This window comes from Palaemon carinicauda, chromosome 1 (genome assembly GCF_036898095.1).
Source record: "Palaemon carinicauda isolate YSFRI2023 chromosome 1, ASM3689809v2, whole genome shotgun sequence".
In the NCBI taxonomy this organism is placed as follows: domain Eukaryota; kingdom Metazoa; phylum Arthropoda; class Malacostraca; order Decapoda; family Palaemonidae; genus Palaemon; species Palaemon carinicauda.
In genome coordinates this window covers 275,459,073-275,481,805 of record NC_090725.1, presented here as the reverse complement: position 1 = coordinate 275,481,805, position 22,733 = coordinate 275,459,073, and the positions used below count along the sequence as shown (strand labels likewise).

General features: G+C 48.9%; 1 protein-coding gene across 1 annotated transcript in view; it reads left to right on the top strand.

The window, feature by feature from the left end:
- The window catches only part of LOC137639222 (zinc finger protein 721-like), a 159,394-nt gene that overhangs the window by 95,117 nt on the left and 41,544 nt on the right, over window positions 1-22,733 (top strand). Inside the window, exon 7 of the mRNA XM_068371521.1 lies at window positions 838-985. Within this exon, the coding sequence (XP_068227622.1) occupies window positions 838-985 (148 nt within the window). The remainder of the gene's footprint in view (window positions 1-837; window positions 986-22,733) is intronic.

The window sequence follows — 22,733 nt, the reverse complement described above, 5'->3', positions numbered from 1 at the left end:
TTATTGTACCTCAGACAGGATGCTAAGCTGGCTGTATCTACCATCAAAGGATACAGGAGTATGCTCTCTACCGTCTTTAGGCATAGAGGCTTAGAGTTGTCTCAAGATAAAGATTTGCAGGACCTTATTAGGTCTTTTGAGACTACAAAACAGGTACAATTAAGACTCCCATCTTGGAACCGGGATGTGGTGTTTAAGTTTCTGTGCTCCAAAAAATTTGAACCTATCTCGCAAGCCTCTCTTCGAGATGTAACAAAGAAAACCCTCTTCCTTATGACTCTAGCGACTGCCAAAAGGGTCAGCGAGGTCCAGGCGATTGAGAAGCGTGTAGGCGGTTTGTGCCTTAAGGTTCGACTTTCTCTCCAAGAACGAGAACCCTTTGAAACCCTGGCCTAGGACGTTTGAGGTCCCTAACCTTACGAACCTAGTGGGTCAGGAGCAGGAAAGACTCCTCTGCCCAGTTAGGGCCCTCAAGGCTTCTTTGGCCCACACTAGGAATGTGAGGGGTGCATCCAACTTGTTATGGTGTTCAGTAAAGGATCCTCAAAAACCCCTTTGTTCAGTAACTGAAATACAAACCACGTTATTTAATATGGGTAATTACTTTCGGAGTAGCTGAAATGACGAGCCATTAGAATTTTAACAAGGGTTTACTACCCCACCGCTAGTTAGGGGAGGGGGGAGGGTAACTTGCTACACCCCCCCCCCCCCTCACACACACCTGTGCTGAGCTCACTTTGCTATCGGCTCGGGTGCTAGACGGACGTGTCCGCTGTCACCCTCGCCTTACTGACAGCCATTTTGATTGATCTTTTGTTTGCTTTTTCTTTTTTACAGAGTGTTTGTGAAGTTGGCCTCTGTGATGCGGAAGTGTCCTAGTTTACCTGACCGCCCTTGTGGGACTTATATGTCGGCGGTCGAGACGGACCCTCACACCTTATGTCATTTTGTAGGGGCCAACGGTGTGATAGAGATAACGTATTTGGTGAGTGTGGGAAGTGGTCTACCTCCCAGTGGGAGAGGTTTTCCCGGCGCCGGAAGAAGAAGTCCAAAAGGGATATTTCTCCTTCGAAGAGTTCTTTGAAGGGGAAAAACCCAAGGCTTCTTCTTCCATGCCCCAAACCTTCTCCGAAGCTCCCACTCGATCGGTTTCTTCCGAGAAACTGTCGAGTGGTAGCGTAGGCCGCAGTTCTGTTGACTGATCTCGGGGTTTGGGAGAGGGAGTTGCTTCCCATAGCGAGGCAGCTCCTCCTCCTCCCCCGGGGAGGATATTAATTCTGATGTTAATGTTAATGTGTCTAACCATGATTTGTTGCAGCTTTGGGCTTCCTTGGGGCTTCAAGGTTCGCCCTCCAAGGAAGCCCTGTTTGACATGATCAAGTTGGGAGCAGCTGTCAAACAGTTGCCGACTTTAGCAGAGGTCGACCCTCTGTCTATCGTCGACGTTGTTGTGGCAGAGGCTTCTGACGAGTTAGGTCAAACCTCTGCTCCTGATGTAGCTGAAGGCTTAGCTCCCCCCTCCGAACATCCTTCGAGGGAGGATCTAAGTCCAACGGTCTCTCCTGCAGGTGATTCTCCCCCTCGGGGGAGTTCACTGACAGAAACTCCTCTTCGGAGGACTGCTGGTCAGCTTGCTGATACTACGGCCCACAGAGGCGTATAAGGCGCAAAGCTCGCCTTCCTCTTCGCCGTAGAGGCCTTCCCTCGCCCCACAAGGGCGTAAGGAGTCTCCTCTTCGGCTCGTCATCCCCGCAGTCCGCCGCAGAGGAACCTCGTCGTCGATCACCGACCCTGCCATCTACATCCCTGGACCTCTGCAGATTGTTCGCGATCTCCTTCGATGGAAGGTCATCCTTGCAAAGGACGCACCGACCCTCCTCCCGCTAGACCTGCTGACCTGCCTTCGCCGTTCCTGGCTGCTGATGCGCTGTGGGCGCCCATGCATCCCGTTTTCAGGCGGGCATCGGTCCCTTCGGGGCACAAGGGACTTTCTCTTCTAGAGACTAAGTCCCTTACGCGCCGGGTATCCCCTGCGCGCCATCGATCTCCTACGCGCCAGCGCGCTCCAGTTCCAGTTAGAGTGCGCCAGCACTCTCCTGTGCGTCAGCGCTCACCTGCGCGCCAGCGCTCACCTGCGCGCCAGCGCTCACCTGTGCGTCAGCGCTCACCTGTGCGCCAACGCTCTCCTGCCCGCCAGCGCGCCACTGCGCGCCCTCTTCCTGATGCGCGCCCATGATCGCCAGCGCTCGCCTACGCGCCAGCATTCTCCGACGCGCCAGCTCTCGCCTGTGCGCCAACGCTCTAATACGTGCCCACGATCTTTGGATCTGAGTGCAAAGGGGAAGATAATCTCTTCCCCTGCTCGTCGGCGCTCGCCAGCATTGACACCTACGCGCCATCGCGTGCCCTGCACGCCCACCTATTGCAGTCCAAGATGTGCGCCCGCGCGCAAGGGATATTTCCCCTGCGCGTGCGCCCCCTACGTGTTTGCCTTTACGGGCTCATCATGATCCTGTGTGCCCGCGCGCACGAACAATCACCTTCATCTTCAGAACGCGCCCCTGCGCGCCATCGTTCGCCGACGCGCCCACGCGCGCCCTCACCTGCGTGCCATCGTTCGCCCACGCGCGCCCTCACCTGCGCGCCATCAATCGCCTACGTGCGCGAGCAATCGCCCGAGCGCCAGCGTGATCACCAGCGCGATCGCCAACGAAGGACGACGAACGGCTAGGTCACCATCATCGCTCTCCCCCCCGCAAGCGCAGAACAGCGCGCTTGCCGGAGGGAGGGATTTCTCCAGATAGGTCCAGAAACTTGCCTCCTTCTTCTTTTCAGGCCGACCCTGCTTTGGTAACTCCTCCTAGGGATCGAACGATCCCCTTCCCTCCAGAGGGAGTTTCTGACAGCGCGACTGTCAGTCGACAACCCTGGTTTGGGTCCCTCGTCAGAGCGGTCGTACAGGCTTTCAAGCCTGTTTTCTCTGAACTGGGACACAAAGCAGTGGCAGTCTCGACTCCCCTGAAAAGGAAGAGAGGAGGAGTGGACGTGGTAACTTCTCCAAGGGCGAAGTTGACTCCTCGGAAGTCTTTGAGGAAGGCTCCCTCCCCCCCCAGACTTTCTCTCCCTCCCCTTCGGACGAGGATTTCCCGTCCTCAGTGGAGTCCCGTGAGGTGAGGCGTTCCCTCATCGCACCAATGAAGGAAACCCCACCTCGCGCCGAGAAGTCCTCTCGGGTAGGGGTGGAGAAGAGCCTCCCACCATCACTTCTGGAGTCCTGTATCCCTCCCAGGAGGTAGTCGAAGGACTCCAAGACAGTTCCGAAGTCGTCCTCGAGGATTAGACCAGAGCCAACCAAGCCCTCGGAGAACGTCCACGAGTCCCCCCGAGAAGAGCCTTCGGGGACAGGAGACTTCGCTGCCAGCCCTTCAGGAGGGGAGCTTCAGGAGTCAGAAAACGCTTTCTGGCAAGTTCTGACCCTTATGAGGAATCTCAATGGGTTCTCGGATCCAGAGATTCCTCTTCGTGAGGGCAAGGACACGGTCCTGGACCGAGTCTTTGGTACTCAGAAACCCGCTAAGGCCAGTGCGGCTCTGCTTTGGTCCCAAGGGGTTAAGAGTGCCAGAGATAAGGTCGAGGGCCAGCTCTCCGAGCTTGCCTCCTCCAGCCGGTCCAGCGCCGGGAACAAACTCCTCCCGCCTCCTCGTGTCCATCAGAGGAGGTACTTTGAGATCATGGAGGAGACTTGTCTAGCTCTTCCTTTGCACCATTCTTTGGAAGAGCTTACCAAGGGAGTCCGTCTCGAGAGACTCTCCACCCGGCAGGTGACTTTCTCGGCTACGGAGATCCTCAGCCAGGAGAAGGTAGCGAAGTGTGCCATGCAGGCAACTTCGTGGCTGGACATCTGGCATCCTGCTACGATCCAAGGACCTATCCAAGGAAAGTACCAGGAAGGCCATGGAGACATTTCTACTCTCAGGCACTCATACCATCGAGTTTCTAGCCCACCAAGTCTCGAACTTGTGGGCTAACACCATCTTGAAGCGTCGAGATGCGGTGTCTGAGAGGTTTCACCAGAAAGTCCCCAACACCGAGATAAGCAGGCTCAGACATTCTTCCATCTTAAGGAGAAACCTGTTTGAACCTAAGGACATGGAGCAGGCAGCTGAGAGGTGGAGGAAGTCCAACCAGGACTCTCTCCTGCAGAGGGCTTCAACATCTAAGCCCTATAAGCCTCCTGCAACCCAGCAACCACGTCCTACCAAGACGACGAAACCGGTAACGGCAGTGAAGACAACGGTGTCAAAGCCCTTTCATGTCAAAGACAAGAAAGGCAAAAAGTCCTCCGGGGGGGAAAAAATCCTAGGGGGAGTGGACGAGGCCACAAACGCTAGGATTGGCAGTCCCCCTGCATGTCCACCAGTAGGGGGATGCCTGCAAAGTTGCGCAACCAGGTGGCAGTAACTCGGGGCCGATTCCTAGACGATTTCCGTAATCAGTCAAGGATATCGCGTCCCGTTCATAACATCTCTACCTCCCCTGACAGCGGATCCAGTGTCGTTGAGCTCCCTTGCTATGGGATCGGCAAGAGGGCAAGCCCTTCGGGCAGAAGTCGAGACCATGTTGAAGAAGGGCGCTCTCCAAGAGGTCGTCGATGGGTCCCTAGGCTTCTTCAGTCGACTCTTTCTTGTAAAGAAGGCGTATGAAGGCTGGAGACCAGTCATCGACCTCTCAGCTCTGAACAGGTTTGTCAAGCAGACCCCGTTCAGCATGGAGATGACAGACACGGTCAGACTTGCAGTGAGACCTCAAGACTTCATGTGTACACTGGACCTGAAGGACACGTACTTCCAGATCCCAGTCCATCCGTCTTCAAGGAAGTACTTAAGATTCTGCCCAGACAACAAGGTTTACCCGTTCAAGGTGCTGTGCTTCAGTCTCTCCACAGCACCTCAGGTTTTCACCAGAGTGTTCAACCTAATATCATCGTGGGCACACAGGATCGGCATCCGTCTCCTCCGTTATCTGGACGACTGGCTGATCCTAGCAGACTCGGAGGCCACCTTTCTTCAACACCGAGACGAACTTCTGAGACTGCCAGGATCTAGGGATCCTGGTAAATCTTGAGAAGTCTTCTCTGCTACCTACTCAAAGACTGGTATATCTAGGTATGATAATAGACACCAATCTCTGCAAAGCCTTCCCATCAGACGACAGGATAGCAAGGCTGAAGAGGTCGCGAGTCCTTTCCTCAGACGAGAGGAACTCCCAATCGTGGTTACGTCTCCTCGGTCACCTCTCATCCCAATAATCGCCTCAAAATGAGATCTCTTCAATGGCGACTCAAATCCCGGTGGAATCAAGGACACGATTCCCAGGACGTCATGATCCCGATGGGTCCTGCGGAACGGACGGACCTTCAGTGGTGCTTGACAGACGAGAACCTACGAAGGGGAGTGGATCTTCTCGTCCTCCCCCCGGATTTGATGCTGTTTTCGGACGCTTCAAAGAAAGGGTGGGGGGCCCTTGTTCTGCACCACAGGACCTCAGGCCTGTGGTCAAAATCAGAAAAGTGCCTCCATATAAATCTGCTAGAAATGAATGCCGTATTCCTGGCTCTTCAACAGTTCCAACAATACCTGGCGGTTCACTGTGGTGGTGATGAGCGACAACACCACAGTAGTGGCTTACATCAACAAGCAGGGAGGTACATTTTCGGAGCAGCTATCCCATCTCGCAGTAGAGATACAGTGAACCCTCGTTTATCGCGGTAGATAGGTTCCAGACCCGGCCGCGATAGGTGAAATTCCGCGAAGTAGTGACATCATATTTACCTATTTATTTAACATGTATATTCAGACTTTTAAAACCTTCCCTTGTACGTAGTACTGTTAACAAACCACCCTTTAATGTACAGAACACTTAATGCATGTACTACAGCACCCTAAACTAAAACAGGCACAAATATTAAAGGCGATTTTATATCATGCGTTTCCTAAACACCTAAAAAGCACGATAAAAAATGGCAACCAATGTTTTGTTTACGTTCATCTCTGATCATAATGAAGAAACAAACTCATTTAGTGTACACATATATGTATAGGTTAGTTTTTGCATCGATTATATTGATTATACAGTATGTTGATTTTTTTATTACCAATGTTTTACTTTATTTTTCTTAGGACTTCCAAATGAAATGTTTTTCTTTATGACGCCGCCTGAAACGACGGCGTCATAAAGTACTGTACGCTCAGTAAACAACCACGCTCAGAACAAACAAGGCATTTAACGCGCATGATGATAGTGATAAATAATGATACAGTACAGTATTTACAGTAAAAGCATTTACAAAATATGTTACCTTACAAATATAATTTACCGTATCTATATAAAATCATACAGTACTGTACAGTACATATTGTACGTAGCAAAGCAGGAAAACAATTTACGAGAGAGAGAGAGAGAGAGAGAGAGATTGTTTTACGTACGTACTGTAAATGTAAATTTTAAACAAAAAAAATCAATTTACGAGAGAGAGAGAGAGAGAGAGAGAGAGAGAGAGAGAGAGAGAGAGAGAGAGAGAGAGAGAGAGAGAGAGAGAGAGAGAGAGATTGTTTTACGTACGTAAATGTAAATTTTAAACAAAAAAAATATGATAGGTTACAACATGTAGACTTTTAAAACCTTCCCTTTAACTTAATGCATACAGTACAGTACTAAACTATAAAACAGGCACAAATACAGTTTTAGAATGTGAGAATATTAAAGTAAAAAATAAAGATTGTTACTGTACTCACCACGAAAGAAGTTCAAGAAAAACTTGAATGATGATGGCGATGAATTTGCTGCACAGTAGAAATGATGATGATGAAGCTGATGATGTGTTCTACTGTGCAGCCAGGTAGTATTTTACGTCTCTTCAGACGGAGGTGTCTTTTCCTGGGACACCTCTTCAACTTCTTCCTGGGAAACTTCTTCAATTTCTTCCGAAGGCGTACTAGCAGGAGGAACTGACTCTTTTTTGCGAGGCTGGAAGAACATTGTGATCGGAAGTTGTTGCCGCTGCTTCTTTTTTCGATCTAAGAGCATCTTGTAGGGAGTCATTATGTTATCAACCTTGTTGCAGAATTGCATCGAGCGAACCATATCCTCGTCCCACTCTTGCAACATTTCTTTCAACTCCTTCGCATGGTTGCAGGCCTTGGCAAGCCGTTCTAATGTTAAGCCCGTTTCTTCGACATTTTCTTGGGTCTCTTCCTGGGTTTCACTCTCTTCTTCGCTTGCCGATTTCGTTAGGTCTTCGAGGTCTGCGTCAGTTAGGGGCTGGGAATGGCAGTCCAACAACTCGTCGACGTCTTCAGTCGTCATGTCGCCAAACCCGTCACCTCCAATTATGGCAGCCAACTGCACAGATTTGCGTATTGCAGAGTGTTGGATTTCAGCAGGTGTAAATCCCTCATCGTCGTAAACAATCTGGGGCCACCACTTCTTCCAGCTCGCATTCACAGTTGCAGGTTTCATCTCTTGAAGTGCCTTCTGAATATTCTGCAGGCACGTGGCTATGGTGTACTGCCGCCAGTACGCCTTCAAGTTAAAATCTTCATCCTCATTATCTTGGGCAGCATCCACACACGCAACGAGGTCCGCCAAGGTGTTCTTCGTGTAGAGGGCCTTGAACGCCCTGATAACCCCCTGGTCCATCGGTTGAATTAATGACGTGGTGTTGGGTGGCAGGAACTCAACCTGAATGCCCTCATGCGACAGGTCAGTTGCCGACTGCCGGAAGAAGAACATAGCGTTGGATACGAACACCATCCAAACAAAGGCTTTGAGCTTATATGAGAATTTTGCTGCAAAGGAACCTAAAGACGACGACGGCAACCATGCTGAAGATGATGATGATGCAGATGATCCTCAACCAGGGACATCCACTGATTCCCAGCCTCAGAAACGTTTTTCCGCAAGCAAAGGATGGTTCGCGAAGTTTCAGAAACGCTTCGCCCTGAAAAGCGTTTCCCTGCATGGGGAGTCTGCTTCCGCTGACACTGCCGCTGCTGAAACTTACGTGAACCAGACGTTCAAGAATATTATCGCTGAAGGTGGATACAAGCCGGAACAAGTCTTTAATATGGATGAGACTGGCTTGTTTTGGAAGAGAATGCCGTCGCGAACTTTCCTGTTCAAAGAGGAAGCCAAAGCCTCTGGCTTTAAAGCATTCAAGGATCGCGTTACCCTCGTGATGTGTGGCAATGCTGCTGGATTTTTGTTAAAGCCGGGGCTTATCTATAAGTCGAAAAATCCTCGCGCTTTGAAAAATAAAAATAAGAATCTCCTTCCCGTGTACTGGATGCATAATCAAAAAGCATGGATTACGAAGATGCTGACCTCCAACTGGTTCCATCAGTGTTTTATCCCGCAAGTCAGCAAATATCTCTTAGAGAAGGGCTTGCCATTCAAGATCCTTCTCCTTATGGATAACGCTGGTGGACACGCAACTGACCTGTCGCATGAGGGCATTCAGGTTGAGTTCCTGCCACCCAACACCACGTCATTAATTCAACCGATGGACCAGGGGGTTATCAGGGCGTTCAAGGCCCTCTACACGAAGAATACCTTGGCGGACCTCGTTGCGTGTGTGGATGCTGCCCAAGATGACGAGGATGAAGATTTTAACTTGAAGGCGTACTGGCGGCAGTACACCATAGCCACGTGCCTGCAGAATATTCAGAAGGCACTTCAAGAGATGAAACCTGCAACCGTGAATGCGACCTGGAAGAAGTTGTGTCCCGATATTGTTTACGACGACAAGGGATTTACTCCGTCGGAAATCCAACACTCTGCAATACGCAAATCTGTGCAGTTGGCTGCCATAATTGGAGGTGACGGGTTTGGCGACATGACGACTGAAGACGTCGACGAGTTGTTGGACTGCCATTCCCAGCCCCTAACTGACGCAGACCTCGAAGACCTGACGAAATCGGCAAGTGAAGAAGAGAGTGATACCCAGGAAGAGACCCAAGAAAATGTCGAAGAAACGGGCTTAACATTAGAACGGCTTGCCAAGGCCTGCAACCATGCGAAGGAGTTGAAAGAAATGTTGCAAGAGTGGGACGAGGATATGGTTCGCTCGATGCAATTCTGCAACAAGATCGATGAAGACATGACTCCCTACAAAATGCTCTTGGATCGAAAAAAGAAGCAGCGGCAACAACTTCCGATCACAATGTTCTTCCAGCCTCGCAAAAAAGAGCCAGTTCCTCCTGCTAGTACGCCTTCGGAAGAAATTGAAGAAGTTTCCCAGGAAGAAGTTGAAGAGGTGTCCCTGGAAAAGACACCTCCGTCTGAAGAGACGTAAAATACTATCATTGGCTGCACAGTAGAACACATCATGAGCTTCATCATCATCATTTCTACTGTGCAGCAAATTCATCGCCATCACCATTCAAGTTTTTCTTGAACTTCTTTCGTGGTGAGTACAGTAACAATCTTTATTTTTTACTTTAATATTCTTACTGTACATTCTAAAACTGTATTTGTGCCTGTTTTATAGTTTAGTACTGTACGTACTGTATGCATTAAGTTAAAGGGAAGGTTTTAAAAGTCTACATGTTGTAACCTATCATATTTTTTTTGTTTAAAATTTACATTTACGTACGTAAAACAATCTCTCTCTCTCTCTCTCTCTCTCTCTCTCTCTCTCTCTCTCTCTCTCTCTCTCTCTCTCTCTCTCTCGTAAATTGTTTTCCTCCTTTGCTACGTACAATACTGTATAATTTATATTTGTAAGGTAACATATTTTGTAAATGCTTTTACTGTAAATACTGTATGTACTGTATCATTTTTTATCACTATCATCATGCGCGTTAAATGCCTTGTTTGTTCTGAGCGTGGTTGTTTACTGAGCGTACACGCCGTCGTTTTAGGCGGCGTCATAAAGAAAAACATTTCATTTGGAAGTCCTAAGAAAAATACGTAAACTAAAACATTGGTAATAAAAAAATCAACATACAGTACTGTATAATCAATATAATCGATGCAAAAACTAACCTATACATATATGTGTACTGTACACTAAATGAGTTTGTTTCTTCATTATGATCAGAGATGAACGTAAACAAAACATTGGTTGCCATTTTTTATCGTGCTTTTTAGGTGTTTAGGAAACGCATGATATAAAATCGCCTTTAATATTTGTGCCTGTTTTAGTTTAGGGTGCTGTAGTACATGCATTAAGTGTTCTGTACATTAAAGGGTGGTTTGTTAACAGTACTACGTACAAGGGAAGGTTTTAAAAGTCCGAATATACATGTTAAATAAATAGGTAAATATGATGTCACTACTTCGCGGATTTTCACCTATCGCGCCCGCGTCTGGAACCTATCTACCGCGATAAACGAGGGTTCACTACATACAAAAGAATCATGGAAAAGATTCACATCCATTACATTTGTAGTATAGTAGCCATCAGCAGCCTTACACCATTCTAATATGGTATGACTGCATCTGATTTGCGTTTCATGTTCGATTTAATTTTACTACGTACTGTATACAGTACTGTATTATCGTATGATCACATTCTCTTTTCGTGTTTTATTTCTTTCTGTGCTGAATTATATATCATATGTAATGCAATGAACAATCAGTAAGAGCAGATATTACTAATTACAGTATTAATGGAATTACAGGTAACAAAATATCGTATTTGGGGGTCTTCAGATTTCGCGGTATTTTCGAATTTTCCGGAAAATCCGCGATATGTATATATATATGGGTTATGGAAAAAACCCGCGAAGTGGTGAATCCGCGATGGTCGAACCGCGAAGTAGCGAGGGTTCACTGTACTGAGATGGACCGAAGTCTACTCGATTCCACTATCGGCTCGCTTTATTCCAGGCAAGAGGAATGTGCTTGCCGACAGTCTGAGCAGAGCATCTCAGATAGTGAGTACCGAGTGGTCTTTGGATCATCTAGTAGCCAACAAAGTCCTGACTTTGTGGGGTTCCCCGACTGTGGATCTGTTCGCGACAGCGTTGAACTTCAAGCTTCCGCTGTACTGCTCCCCAGTCCCGGATCCCAAGGCACTCTGGCAAGATGCTTTCAACAATGGTGGGACAACATTGAAGTTTACGCCTTTCCCCCGTTCTGTCTGATGAGAAGGGTACTCAACAAGACCAGAATATCGGTCAATGTCTCGCTGACCCTAATAGCTCCGCTATGGCATCATGCGGAATGGTTCCCTGACCTTCTGCAGCTCCTAACGGAACTTAAGTCTAGCCTTCAGGCCCAAAGAGCGTACTTTTGTTCCTCGCTGGTACTTTCCCTACTCATACGAAGATATGAACTTACCTGCCCTCAGTTGGAAGTGAGACCTCCTCCAGGGAACATGGTTCGAATTCTCAGGCCTCTTAGGAGGCCTCCCTACGATCCATTTTGCCAGGCTTCAAATCGCCGCCTAACTTGGAAGGCGGTGTTCATACTAGCTTTGGCCTCGGCCAAGCGAGTCAGTGAACTTCATGGTCTCTCTTATGACATCGCCCATGCAAGGGGATGAGGGGAGGTAACGTTCAGATTCGTCTCCGAGTTTGTGTCTAAGACACAGAATCCGGGAGTGCCGGATCCTCGATTTGACTCTTTCTGGATTTCGAGTCTTCGTTCTGTAACAGATGACCCAGACCATCTCCTACTGTGTCCAGTAAGGAGTCTGAGGTTATATCTCAAAGAATGGCTGCATTCGTCCCCAAGTGCAAGCTTTGTTTGTGAGCACTGGGAGAACAAAGAGGAGGGTCACCAAGAATACAGTACCATCTCCGCATGGATTCGTAGGGTGATCCATATGTCCCTGAATCCTGGCCCTCCTCCGTCATGTCGCCTTAGAGCGCATGATGTCAAGGTTGTAGCTACGTCCCTGACTTTCAAGAAGAACTTCTCAGTGACGTAGGTTCTACAAGCAGGGGTGTGGAAGTGTCAGACGACCTTCACAGCCCACTACCTGCAAGACGTGACACACAGGAGGCTCGATACGTTCTCTATCGGCCCTGTGTTGGCTGCACAACAGCTGGTCTAACCTCAGGCTCCTTAATGGACAGGTAGCAGAGGGTTGAGGGCATTGTTACCCGGTCTTAGTCTGCATGAATGAAAAGATTTGTCTGGCCCTTATTCTTTTCTTCATCCTCTCCTTCCTTGGAGAAAGCAGCATCCTGGGTTCTCTGCATAGCTGACCTCAAACCACTGCAGGTAAACCATGCTTCCTTGTGTTCCTAGTATTAAGTTAATACTGTCACGTCCCCATACCCTGACGAGGTGGTATTGGGTAAGTCCTAGCCTAAAGTTTTCCATCTAAAGAGCTTCAGGTCAACTTCCTAGGACGAGTCACACATGATCCTTCACACACAGCTTATGTAGGCCGCAGCCCTTGCGTAGCAAGGTGCGAGTGAGGTGCAGGGACTCTTTATTGTTGAGTACTGATACACTCAGATAATGAGTCCCCAGGCAAAGCCAAAACCCAGTATGGCTGGGACTTTTCCACCCTTCCTAAGGGTTGAGTCACCCATATTAAATAGCGTGGTTTGTATTTCAGTTACGGAACAAATGACAAATTCGGAGATAATTTGTATTTTTCCTAACTATACAAACCTTAGCTATTTAATCAAACTTGCCCGCCAGCCCTGTCCCCCGTGAAGTCCTACCTCTAAGCAAAGTGAGCTCATCACACAGGTGTGTGAGGGGGGGGGGCAAGCTACCCCCCCCCCCCCCCCCCCGCTAACTAGCGATGGGGGTAGTAAACCCTCCTTAAAATTCTAATGGCTCGTCATTTCAGCTACACGAAAGTAATAACCCATATTAAATAGCTAAGGTTTGTATAGTTAGGAAAAATACAAATTATATCCGAATTTGTCATGCTTCTACCCCGGTACGTTGCCCTTCGACCCTTTCCTATCGAGTTCCTTTGGAGGTCGGTCTGGGCAAGAGTAGTGGCCCTTTAACTTTGGTGCAATCCTCCGGGCAAGTAATCCTTTCCATTTGCCATAGTGAGACAATGAGTCCTCCACCCCGGGGTTGAGTCTTTTGCTTTACAGATGGAAGATGCCTTATGTATGTTGTGGCCCTCCTTGGGACTTCAAGTTCTTCCTTCCAAGAAGCAGTTAGTGAAGTTATTTGCTGTGAAGACAACATAGGAGAGTGTTACTGCTCCTGCAAGCGATGTTAACAATTTTTCTCCCTTGAGGTCCCAGAGTAGGGAGTTCTTCCACACTTGGCTAATGTCTCTGAAGCAGTTCACCTCTACTTTAATCTCGTCCACTTTCTGAGATTGCCGAAGGAGACATGTCTCCTTAGTGCCCTTCGTACGGGAAATACACTTCTTCAAAGGACCCTAGTTTTGGCAAGCTTGCCTCCCAACATGTGACCGGACATGCCTACTTGCCTTTATCTGAGCTCACACGTGTGTACCCACAGCCACCTCAAGATCGCCCCTTCGCGAGGTATCACATACAAGGACCAGTGCCTTCGCCTGTGTGGCCTAGCTCCTTGGAATTTACAGTGCTTCAAACGACGATCACCTGACCATCGTTCTACAGAGGAGCTCTCACCTAAGCGCACTCGCAAGATTGCGTATCAACCTCTGCCGAACCCATCTTCATCTAATATTGAAGAACCCAGACGTGCTGCTCCCAGGCACTCCTCTCCCAGACATGCTTTACCCAGACACTCCTCTGCCGGATGCGCCTCCCCCAGCCGTATCTCTCCAATGAGTGCTTATGCCAGACGTGCTTCTATAGATCGCAAAATATATCTATATGGGACACAGGATCCTAGGCTTGTCTAGGACACGCACGTCTCTTGGCTATTTTCAGGAGGATCCCCCTATCATAGGCGATCCCTCACCTTGGAGAATGAAGGCATGTGCTCCTCAACACCCCCTCCCTCAGTTCATGGATCTGGACATTGTGGCGATAAGGCATAAGGACTGGCGAAGAGACACCTCCCCGAGGCAACCATTGCCCTTGGACTCATCAGAGTTCTCTGTCACCCAGGGAAATATCCTTGGTTGACAGTTATCAAGTGTCACCTTTTGGACTTGACTCGACTTCTTACTGTTGCGTCCCTATACCTTGGCTAGGTGGTATTGGGAAAGTTTTGGTTATAACTGTTTTTCCTGCAAAGACTCGGAATAACTTTGACAGTCACAGCTTGCGTAGGCCGCAGACCTAACATAGCAAGGTTTAGTGAGGTGTAGGGACTCCTTATTTTTGGTACAAAACCATTCAAAATAAGGAGCCCCCGGGTAAAGCCAAAAGCCAGTTTGGCAGGGATGTCCACCCTCCTAATAAGTGCGTCACCCCTAATAAATAGCATAGGATTGTATTCCACTTACAGAACAAATTACAGATTCGTAGATAGTTTGTATTTTTCTTAACGATACAATTTAGCTTTTTCAATATTAAACTTACCCGATGATCATATAGCTGTCAGCTCTGCTGCCCGACAGAAAAAACCTACGGGCGGAATACGCCAGCGATCGCTATACAGGTGGGGGTGTACATCAACAGCGCCATCTGTCGAGTAGGTACTCAAGTACTCTATGTCAACACAGAACCAATTTTCTCTCTGTCGTGCCACCGGCAAGACCTACTGAATACGCTCTTGTTTTCTGGATTGATTTTCACGTTATTTGGTGAAGTATTCATCTCTAGTTATTAGCTATCGCTGTGCAGAAGTTATCTTCAATACTTCCTTGCATTCTTTTTGGATTTGGATTATTTGTTGACGACTTGGATAGATTTTGAATTCCCCCCTTTGACTAATTCAAGATGTCTGACCCTTCTCAAGTCCCCAAGTACAGGAAATGTAGCGCTAGGGACTGTTCAAGGCGTCTTCCGAAGGCCTCTATCGATCCGCACACCGTTTGTTCCAATTGTAGGGGTAAAGCCTGTCAATTGGAAGATCGATGTGAGGAATGCGCTGGGCTTTCGGAATTCGGGTTTCAAGAATTCCTGAAATATGCACGTAGGCTAGAGAAGGATAGGATCAGGAGGAGTTCGTCTCGCTCAATTGATTTTTCCTCTCCCCATGCCCCTCAACCTATTCCTTCCCCTGTAGTGGTTGCACCCGACCCCCCTGCTAGCTCTCATCAACCTTCAATGGCGGATATGATGCGTGCCATTCAGGCTCTAGGTGAGAGAGTCGAGTCATTGGCGAATGACCGCAATCAACTCATGAGGGTGCGTCTGTTCGTGCCTGTCGTCCTCCCAGTCCGGGACCTCTTGCAAGCTCCCAAGCCCAGGGGAGAAGCAATGTCGTACGACCAAAGGGTTCGACAGGCTTTAATCAGCGTACAGACGTACCCTCCGTGGTTTCGGACGTATCTTACCGAGATCGTCCCACCCACAAGAAGACGAGTGAGCCCATTTTTTCCTCGTCTGCGGAAGAGGTTTCTAGACAGAAACGATGGACCAAGGTCTCACGGCCTCTTAAACGTAAGGTCCCTTCCGAGCTAGTCCAACGGCCCAGGTGTAGCCACTGGGTCAGTTCGGACTCGCTGCAGTCCTCCGACGACTGCACACCTCCCAAGAGAGGCAAAGTGGTACCGCAACAGGCAGTAACTCCGTCTGTTGCCGCACCCGCTGTTTTAGACCCTCAGTCACAACGGACAGTAGCTCCGTCTGTTGCCGCTTTTGTAGACCCTATGTGGTCTTTACTGCAGTCTATGCAGACTCAGTTAGCTGCGGTTATGCAGGAGTTTCGTGCGGAGAAGGTTGACACTGCTCCCGTTAGCCTACAACCTGCCACGGTTGTGCGCCCAGCTCACGCTGAGGCTGCCTGCTCCCACACTCCGGCTGCGGAGAAGGTTGACGCTGCACCCGTTAGCCTACAACCTGCCACGGTTGTGCGCCCAGCAGACGCTGAGGCTGCCTGCTCCCACACTCCGACTGTGAGAGCTCCTCCACCCATGCGCAGTCGACCCTGCCAGACGCATGCTGACGCTCACAGACGCACGGAGCACTCCGTTGCCGTGCGTGAGCTACCACAACAACAGGAGGGTGGAGTTAGGCTGCCGTGTTTTGACGCGGTGCGTCAGCCTCCGCAACCCACGGTGGTCTCCGCTATCCTTCCACAGTCGGGAGTAGACTCTTTGCGCACCCACTCAGCTTTGGTTGTTGCCAGTTCTCAGACTGACCAACAGTGGCATGATGTTGGGTCCAGTGCAGCCACGCATGCACCCGTGCTGCCGGACTCAGCCGTCCAGCCCACTCCGTTGCCTCTTCCTCCTCAACATTCAGACGATGGTATCTCTGATGATGACGAAGCTGCACATCTTGACGACCAACACTCGGACATCGAAGAACCCAAGACCACGCCTCCCTCCTTAGACTTTAGGAAAGTGCTTGCACTCTTTAAGGATTTATATCCAGACCAGTTTGTGTCTGCAGCACCACGCTCGCCTCCCTCTGAGTTCGCTTTAGGCATGCAGTCAGCAGCTCCTGCCTTTACGAAGCTCGTACTCGCTCGCTCGTCCAAGAGAGCTTTAAGAGTTCTGGGAGACATCCTTCATGTTTCCCCCGGTCAAGCTTGCTTCCAGATGTAGCGTCTGGTATGCCACGGGAGAAGTTCTCGGCTTGGGAGTTCCTGCCTCTGCCCAGGGCGACTTCTCAAGTCTGGTAGACTCTCCCCGCAGGCTGGCTATGAGACGCTCCAAGATTTGCTGAACCCCTTCGGACATGGACCATCTTATGAAGGGAGTTTTCCGCGCTTTCGAGGTCTTTAACTTCCTGGACTGGTGTTTGGGAGCATTGAGCAGGAAGACCTCCCCTTCTGATAAGGAAACTTCCATGCTCATCATGTCCTGCATGGACAAAGCCATTAGGGATGGGTCTAGTGAGCTTGCGGCTTCTTTCGTGTCTGGGGTACTCAAGAAGCGAGATCACCTTTGCTCCTTCTTGTCAGCTGGAGTCACCTCATGTCAAAAGTCGGAGCTGATGTTTGCTCCACTCTCGAAGTGTCTCTTCCCTGAAGAGTTGATCAAGGAGATTGCTGCCTCCTTGATCCAGAAAGACACCCATGACCTGGTGGCGTCATCCGCACGCAAAGTCACCCCTTTGCCCTCCGTACCTAGACCTAGGATGGACACTCCAGCGTCAAGGTTCATTCCGCCCTTTCGTGGCAGAGCCTCCAGCAGAGGAGGTGCTCGTGCCGCAAATCAACGTGGGAGCAAGAAGAAGGGTTCCAAGTCCTCTAGAGGCAGAGTCTGACTGCCACCTTCTTCAGACAGCAGTGGGAGCCAGGCTCAAGAACTACTGGCAGGCCTGGGAGAACAGGGGCGCAGATGTACAGTCTGTGAAGTTACTCAGAGAGGGGTACAAGATTCCATTCTTGCGCAAGCCCCCTCTAGCAACGACTCCCATCAACCTCTCTCCCAGGTACAGAGAGGAGGAAAAGAGGCTAGCTTTACAGCAAGAGGTGTCTCTCTTACTACAAAAGGGAGCGGTAGTCATAGTCCGGGACCATCAATCCCCGGGCTTCTACAACCGCCTCTTCTTAGTGCCGAAGAAGACAGGAGGGTGGAGACCGGTGCTAGACGTCAGTTCTCTGAATGTCTTTGTCACAAAGCAGACGTTCACCATGGAGACGACAAAGTCGGTTCTAGCATCGGTCAGGAAGGAAGACTGGATGGTCTCGTTAGACCTAAAGGACGCGTACTTTCACGTCCCCATCCACCCAGATTCCCAACCTTTTCTAAGGTTCGTTTTCGGGAAGGTCGTATACCAGTTCCAAGCCCTGTGCTTTGGCCTAAGCACGGCACCTCTAGTTTTTACCAAACTGATGAGGAATATTGCCAAATTCCTGCATTTAGCAAACATCAGAGCCTCCCTCTATTTGGACGACTGGCTTTTAAGAGCTGCGTCAAGTCGTCGCTGTCTGGAGAATCTACAGTGGACTCTAGATCTGACCAAGGAATTGGGTCTCCTGGTCAATATAGAAAAGTCCCAACTCGTCCCATCCCAAACTATAGTTTACCTAGGAATGGAGATTCAGAGTCAAGCTTTTCGGGCTTTTCCGTCGGCCCCCAGAATCAGTCAAGCCCAAGAATGCATCCAGTCCATGCTGAAGAAGGACCGGTGTTCAGTCAGGCAGTGGATGAGTCTGATAGGGACGCTTTCATCACTGGACCAGTTCATCGCGTTAGGGAGACTCCACCTTCGCCCCCTTCAATTTCACTTAGCTGCTCACTGGAGAAAGGACAAGACGCTAGAAGCGGTCTCAGTTCCTATTTCCGAGAAGATGAAGTCGTCACTGACTTGGTGGAAGAACAACATTCTCCTCAGGGAGGGTCTGCCACTGGCTGTTCAGACCCCCGACCACCTTCTCTTCTCGGACGCATCGGACACGGGCTGGGGTGCGACGTTGGACGGTCGGGAATGCTCGGGCACGTGGAATGCGGTTCAAAGCGAGTTACACATCAACTGCAAGGAGCTACTGGCAGTTCATCTGGCCTTGAGAAGCTTCAAGTCCCTCCTTCTAGGCAAGGTGGTGGAGGTGAACTCCGACAACACCACAGCACTGGCGTACATCTCCAAGCAAGGAGGGACTCATTCGATGAAGTTGTACGAGATCGCAAGGGACCTCCTCACCTGGTCAAGAGATCGAAACATATCCCTTGTAACGAGGTTCATTCAAGGCGACATGAATGTCATGGCAGACCGCCTTAGCCGGAAGGGTCAAATCATCCCAACAGAGTGGACCCTTCACAAGAATGTATGCAACAAACTATGGACATTGTGGGGCCAACCCACCATAGATCTGTTCGCAACCTCGATGACCAAGAGGCTCCCAAATTATTGTTCACCGATTCCGGACCCAGCAGCAGTTCACATAGATGCCTTTCTTCTGGATTGGTCCCATCTAGACCTTTATGCGTTCCCCCCGTTCAAGATTGTCAACAGAGTACTGCAGAAGTTCGCCTCTCACGAAGGGACACGGTTGACGTTGGTTGCTCCCCTCTGGCCCGCGAGAGAATGGTTCACCGAGGTACTGCAATGGCTAGTAGACGTTCCCAGAACACTTCCTCTAAGAGTGGACCTTCTGCGTCAGCCGCATGTAAAGAAGGTACACCCAAGCCTCCACGCTCTTCGTCTGACTGCCTTCAGACTATCGAAAGACTCTCGAGAGCTAGAGGCTTTTCGAAGGAGGCAGCCAGAGCGATTGCTAGAGCTAGGAGGACATCCACTCTCAAAGTCTACCAGTCGAAGTGGGAAGTCTTCCGAAGTTGGTGCAAGTCCAAATCAGTATCCTCAACCAGTACCTCTGTAACTCAGATAGCTGACTTCCTGTTATACCTAAGGAAGGAAAGATCCCTTTCAGCTCCCACGATCAAGGGTTACAGAAGCATGTTGGCAGCAGTCTTCCGTCACAGAGGCTTAGATCTGTCTAACAACAAAGATCTACAGGACCTCCTTAAGTCTTTCGAGACCGCGAAGGAGCGTCAGTTGGCCACACCAGGTTGGAACTTAGACGTGGTACTAAGATTCCTTATGTCAGCAAGGTTCGAGCCACTTCAATCAGCCTCTTTTAAAGATCTCACTTTGAAAACTCTTTTCCTCGTCTGCTTAGCAACAGCTAAAAGAGTCAGTGAGATACACGCCTTCAGCAGGAACATTGGATTTACATCTGAAACGGCTACATGTTCCTTACAGCTTGGTTTTTTAGCCAAAAACGAACTTCCTTCTCGTCCTTGGCCCAAATCGTTCGAAATTCCAAGCCTTGCTAGTTTGGTTGGAAATGAACAAGAAAGAGTACTATGCCCAGTAAGAGCTCTTAAGTACTATTTGAAACGGACTAAGCCATTACGTGGACAATCAGAAGCTTTATGGTGTGCCATTAAGAAACCTTCTTTACCAATGTCGAAGAATGCAGTTTCTTATTATATCAGACTTTTAATTCGAGAAGCTCATTCCCATCTGAATGAGGAGGACCATGCTTTGCTGAAGGTAAGGACACATGAAGTTAGAGCTGTCGCAACTTCAGTGGCCTTCAAACAAAACAGATCTCTGCAGAGTGTAATGGATGCAACCTATTGGAGAAGCAAGTCAGTGTTCGCATCATTTTACCTTAAAGATGTCCAGTCTCTTTACGAGAACTGCTACACCCTGGGACCATTCGTAGCAGCGAGTGCAGTAGTGGGTGAGGGCTCAGCCACTACATTCCCATAATCCCATAACCTTTTTTAATCTTTCTCTTGAAATGCTTTTTATTGTTGTTTTTTGGGTTGTCCGGAAGGCTAAGAAGCCTTCCGCATCCTGGTTGATTTGGCGGGTGGTCAGATTCTTTCTTGAGAAGCGCCTAGATTAGAGGTTGTGATGAGGTCCTTTAGTATGGGTTGCAGCCCTTCATACTTCAGCTCCTAGGAGTCGCTCAGCATCCTGTGAGGATCGCGAGGCTCTGTAAGGAAGACGTACTTAAAAAGGCAGAGTAATTGTTCAAGTTGACTTCCTTACCAGGTACTTATTAATTTTGTTTGTTATTTTGAATAACTGCTAAAATGAAATACGGAATACTTAGCTCTTAAGGTTAACATATATGCTGGTCTCTACCCACCCCCCTGGGTGTGAATCAGCTATATGATCATCGGGTAAGTTTAATATTGAAAAATGTTATTTTCATTAGTAAAATAAATTTTTGAATATACTTACCCGATGATCATAAATTAAAGGACCCACCCTTCCTCCCCAATAGAGACCCAGTGGACCGAGGAGAAAATTGGTTCTGTGTTGACATAGAGTACTTGAGTACCTACTCGACAGATGGCGCTGTTGATGTACACCCCCACCTGTATAGCGATCGCTGGCGTATTCCGCCCGTAGGTTTTTTCTGTCGGGCAGCAGAGCTGACAGCTATATGATCATCGGGTAAGTATATTCAAAAATTTATTTTACTAATGAAAATAACATTTATACAAACTTACCGCCAGTCCTATCCCCCTTGAAGTCCTACCTCCAAGCAAGGTGAGCTAAATCACCGGTGTGTGAGTGGGAGCGGTAGTAAGCTACCCCCCCTTTACCACCATTAACTAGCGGAATGGGTAGTTAACCCTCGCTGAAATTTTAATGGCTCGTCCTTTCAACTTTGCTAAAAGTAATAACCCCTAATAAATAGCTTAAGGTTTATATCGTTAGGAAAAATACAGATTATCTACAAATTTGTCATTTAATGTTACTGTTCTTAGAATATTTTATTTTAATTGTTCATTACTTCTCTTTTGTAGCTTATGTTTTTAAATATTTGACTTACCCGGTGGATATATATATATAGCTTAAGTCCTGACGTCACGGCAGAAATTCAAAACTCGCGGCAATTGCAGATTGAGTAGCCAGGTGAACCACCAGTGAGCCCTCAAGCGATGGTACGTAGAACCACTCCCTGTATCCTCAGATTTTTTCTACTGTCATGCAGACGACATCGTTGGATATTCACTCGTTATTAACCTGAATTTTGGCAGTTATCTTGGTGATGTACTCCTAAATTGGTTATATGCATTCGCTTATTTGGGTTTTTGTTTGGTATTTGATCGTTATGTTTATAGCTTAAAAGGTAGGATTGGAGGTTTTTTTCAACCTACTATAAACTACCGAAAAACATGATGGCGGTAGGTAAACATGGTGCCTACTCTATGACGTCACAGACATATGACGTAAGAATTAGTGTACAGTTATCTATAGTTTGACGTGCAATTTTTTTCTTTGTTCCAACATGGAGTACTTACCTCGAACTACTTTCTTAGGAGTATCTGGGATCTCCTCCCAACCGACCAGAATTTTGTGTAGTTTCCCCCATCTCCGTTTTCTATAGTGGGTCTCTCTGTAGCGGATGAATACGCGCCCTGAGGCGACCCGGGTCAGCAAGTGTGCGTGGCCAGGTCTCGGTCACCAGTAAGTTTCTGGTCGCGTCGTGATTAACATCTTGCCGCGCTCTCTTCACCCAGTGCGACCCTTTGTGTCCCCACGCGGTACCCACGTGTTCAACCCTATCCTTATCCACCTCTTTCCTCTGTGTGCCTGTGTCGTTTGTTGCTTTAGTGTTCTATTATGGAGCATCCTCGTCGTTGCCCCGGGCCTATGGCCGGTAAATCTTGTGGTGGGTTTCTGTCCAAGACGGAGGTCGACCCTCACACCTTATATTCTTCGTGTAGAGGCAGTGTTTGTTCCCCTACAGCCACGTGTCCGGAGTGCGAGTCTTGGTCCGAGGTTCAGTGGGTTCTCTACGGAACCAAGAAAAAGAAGGCAGCCAAGAGATCGCCCAAGAAGGCTAGCATCTCCTCGCCATTAGCGTCGCCCGATGCCCAGTCGGATAGGAGTTGCCTTAAGCCTTCCCCTACCCAGAGTAGGGGACGAGGTAAGTCCGTTGCAGGGAAGCGGCCCATTGTCCTTCCCCAAAAGTCTGATATTCCTGACGTGGGGGATGTTGTGTCGGTTCAAGCATGTGGGTGGCCGGAGGGAGGGGCGGGAGTGTGGTCGGAGACGAGATCCTGATGCCCACAGGACCCGTCTCGGCAGAAGATCCGATGTGGGGGAAGGTCGCTACGGCCCCTTCGCCGCATCGTGGGTATGTGTTTAGGGTGCTTCAGCGACCGGGGGAGAAGTGGTAAAAGAAGCAGAGTTGTCAAATTCCAGTTCCATCACCTGGACGGCCCCCAGGACGCCCTTCAGATTGCCCCTGAGACTAGAGGAAGAGTTCGAAAACTG